Source organism: Myotis brandtii, unplaced genomic scaffold, assembly GCF_000412655.1.
Source record: "Myotis brandtii unplaced genomic scaffold, ASM41265v1 scaffold266, whole genome shotgun sequence".
Taxonomy (NCBI): Eukaryota; Metazoa; Chordata; class Mammalia; order Chiroptera; family Vespertilionidae; genus Myotis; species Myotis brandtii.
Window position 1 is genome coordinate 11919668 of NW_005360124.1, and position 3088 is coordinate 11922755.

General features: G+C 52.9%; 1 protein-coding gene across 1 annotated transcript in view; it reads left to right on the forward strand.

Moving 5' to 3' along the window:
* The first annotated feature begins 6 nt into the window (after nucleotides 1-6).
* The window catches only part of KLF9 (Kruppel-like factor 9), a 26205-nt gene continuing 23123 nt past the window's right edge, over nucleotides 7-3088 (forward strand). Inside the window, exon 1 of the mRNA XM_005868325.2 lies at nucleotides 7-532. Within this exon, the coding sequence (XP_005868387.1) occupies nucleotides 28-532 (505 nt within the window). The 5' untranslated portion in view covers nucleotides 7-27. The remainder of the gene's footprint in view (nucleotides 533-3088) is intronic.

The following is a 3088-nucleotide window of genomic DNA, read 5'->3' on the forward strand; positions in this document are numbered from 1 at the left end:
GCCGGGGCCGCCGCCGCCGCCCGCACCATGTCCGCGGCCGCCTACATGGACTTCGTGGCTGCCCAGTGTCTGGTTTCCATTTCGAACCGCGCTGCGGTGCCGGAGCAGGGGGGCGCTCCCGACGCCGAGCGACTGCGACTCCCGGAGCGCGAGGTGACCAAGGAGCACGGCGACCCGGGGGACACCTGGAAGGATTACTGCACCCTGGTCACCATCGCCAAGAGCTTGTTGGACCTGAACAAGTACCGACCCATCCAGACCCCCTCGGTGTGTAGCGACAGTCTGGAGAGTCCGGATGAGGATATGGGATCCGATAGCGACGTGACCACCGAATCTGGGTCGAGTCCTTCCCACAGCCCGGAGGAGAGACAGGATCCTGGCGGCGCGCCCAGCCCGCTCTCCCTCCTCCACCCTGGAGTGGCTGCGAAGGGGAAACACGCCTCCGAAAAGAGGCACAAGTGCCCCTACAGTGGCTGTGGGAAAGTCTATGGAAAATCCTCCCATCTCAAAGCCCATTACAGAGTGCATACAGGTTAGCGGCGCCTCCCTCTCCCACCGACCTCTGGGGCTGGTTAACCTTTGGCCTGGTAGCGTTCCCGGGCGGCGAGGACACCACACCGAGCCTGAAGGGTGCCAACATTTTGGATGAGATGCTGTTTAACTCTTTAAATAGTTGGGCCGTGTCGACACGGGCAGCTCACTCCCCTTAATTGCCCCCAGCCTCGGGGAGCCTCGGAGAGCGTGCAGCTGGCGGGCGGAGTGAGTGCTGGGTGCGAGCCCCGGCGCCTGGCTTCGCGGGAAGTGGTGCTGCCCCGCCCCCAGGGCTCCCGCACCCGGCGATGTTGGGGCCACCCTCCCTGGGCAGAGGCTGGCAGGGGTGGGGGTGAGGGGAGAGCCAAATGGCGTACCTTTTATTTGATTCTCTTGTGGGATTGCAGGGAAGTGGCCCAAAACCTGGGAGAAGCGGCACTCTTTACGTGGATGGAACCTTTTAAGGATGACTAAGGACTCGTTTAGCTGTATGCCTGCTGCTTTTCAGGGATTGCCAAGGTGGTTTTAAATTTGGCCAAGAGTCCCCAGAGAGGTTTAAAAGAACACTGCTTCAGGCAGCAAGAGGAGGTTGATCAAGGAATGGTTGGTGGGTTAACTTCATGACTGGTTAGCCTCTTTGATGAGGGAGGTTTCAGAGCTGATTTCCTCCCCCCTTCCCCCCACGTGACTTCGGGTTCACCCTCCACCCTGAACCGAGCAGTTCGGGAGGAGGAGGTGTGGTCCTTGCTGGAGGTCATGGCTGGATAATGACTGTTGAAACGTTCTGGAGGCCCCAAGGAATGGTCTCTCCGAGGGAGAGCAAAGGGCAGGGCTGGCCGGGTGAATGTGGCTAAGAAGACATGTTGCGGGATAAAATGGGCTTTGGAGGCTGGGGTCAGCCAGTTCTGTTGGTTCTGCGGAACGTCCTGAGGAAGTGGGGAAGCGCCGACACTTGGCCATGCTGCCTCACCATCTGTAGGGAGGTTCCTTTACAGCTGCTGTTCTGACAAGGAAGCGCGGGGCTTGGTCTTCCCAGGGAGCGCCTTTCCCCTCTGTCCTGACACCACTTTTAGAAGGTTGTCATTTTTGTGTAATCTTTGGCACTTTTAAGATCAGGCCCCGGGCCTCTGGTTTTTAAAGTGATAATTGGTTCATTTTGTTTTGTTTTGCGTTTTAAAAGAAAGGCTACATATCTGCATCTCGTATTTTACTTCCTTTGCAAAATGCTTCTTGTGGAGGTGGCTGCTGGCACAGGAGTAAAATAGTTTCCTTCGTGGTTCATGCAAAATCAGGTTCTGTTTGGGGTTGTCATCTAGGCTGCCATAAAACAGCACATTTTAAAGTTCGCGTCTGTATGGCTGTTGACAGACACGTGCCTGAATTGGGGGATGTGACCTTTAATGTGGCTTGCCAGGGGTGAAAGTGGGGTGTATTAACCGAGGGTGTTACTCACCGACAGCTGTTAGGCGGGCCTGGCTGTGTCAGCCATGTTCCCGGAGTTCGGTTGTTCACATGGACACCCACTGCCACCTTGAGCAAAGGCACGCTCTCCTTCAGGGAGCTGCCCAGTTGTGCAGTTGGGGAGGCCCGCAGTGCTTCTGTGGGAGCTACCTGAGTCTACCCGACCCGGGGAAAAAAAGATTTCCAACATTCTGGACCATTCGGCTGAGTGATTTTCCTCAGGCATTTCTAGAAATGGCTGCTTATGTGTGCATGCATGCGTGGTGCTCTTTAATTCTCCATACGGCAAGTCAGCTCAGCTGTTTCAGGAGAACCTTTCACACAGTCAAGAGTGGAAAACGGAGTGAAATGTTAGTCCTGTTCTAAATGCTACAGCCAGTCTTTTGAAACTAGTGATATGGTGATTGCAGGTGTCGTTGTTTATGTTCTGGAGCTCTGTAATACTAGGACATGGTAGAACAAAACCTCAGCATCTAAATATGGCCAGAGGGTACTCCTGCTTTAAAAAAAAAAAAAAAGGCTACTTTAAAATAAGAGACTTGTAGGAGTTTCCTGCATTCCCAAGTTTCAGATGCAGCTTCCAGTTAGATTGTCATTGGGGTGGGTAAGGAGCTCCCTGATGTTCCTTCTGCTGATATTACTGGCAAATCCAGAAGGTGGATGGGAGATAGGGTTGGAATGTCTGCATTCTGTGAAGGTTGTAAGAGCTAAAATTCCAGCCACACCCCCTGCTCCCTGTGGCCCAGCAACAATCCCTGAGGCTGCTTGCTCACTTCCTATAGAGCAGTGGTTCTCAACCTTCCTAATGCCGCGACCCTTTAATACAGTTCCTCATGTTGTGGTGACCCCCCAACCATAAAATTATTTTCGTTGCTACTTCATAACTGTAATTTTGCTACTGTTATGAATCGTAATGTAAATATCTGATATGCAGGATGTATTTTCATTGTTACAAATTGAACATAATTAAAGCATAGTGATTAATCACAAAAACAATATGTAATTATATATGTGTTTTCCGATGGTCTTAGGCGACCCCTGTGAAAGGGTCGTTCGACCCCCAAAGGGGTCACGACCCACAGGTTGAGAACCGCTG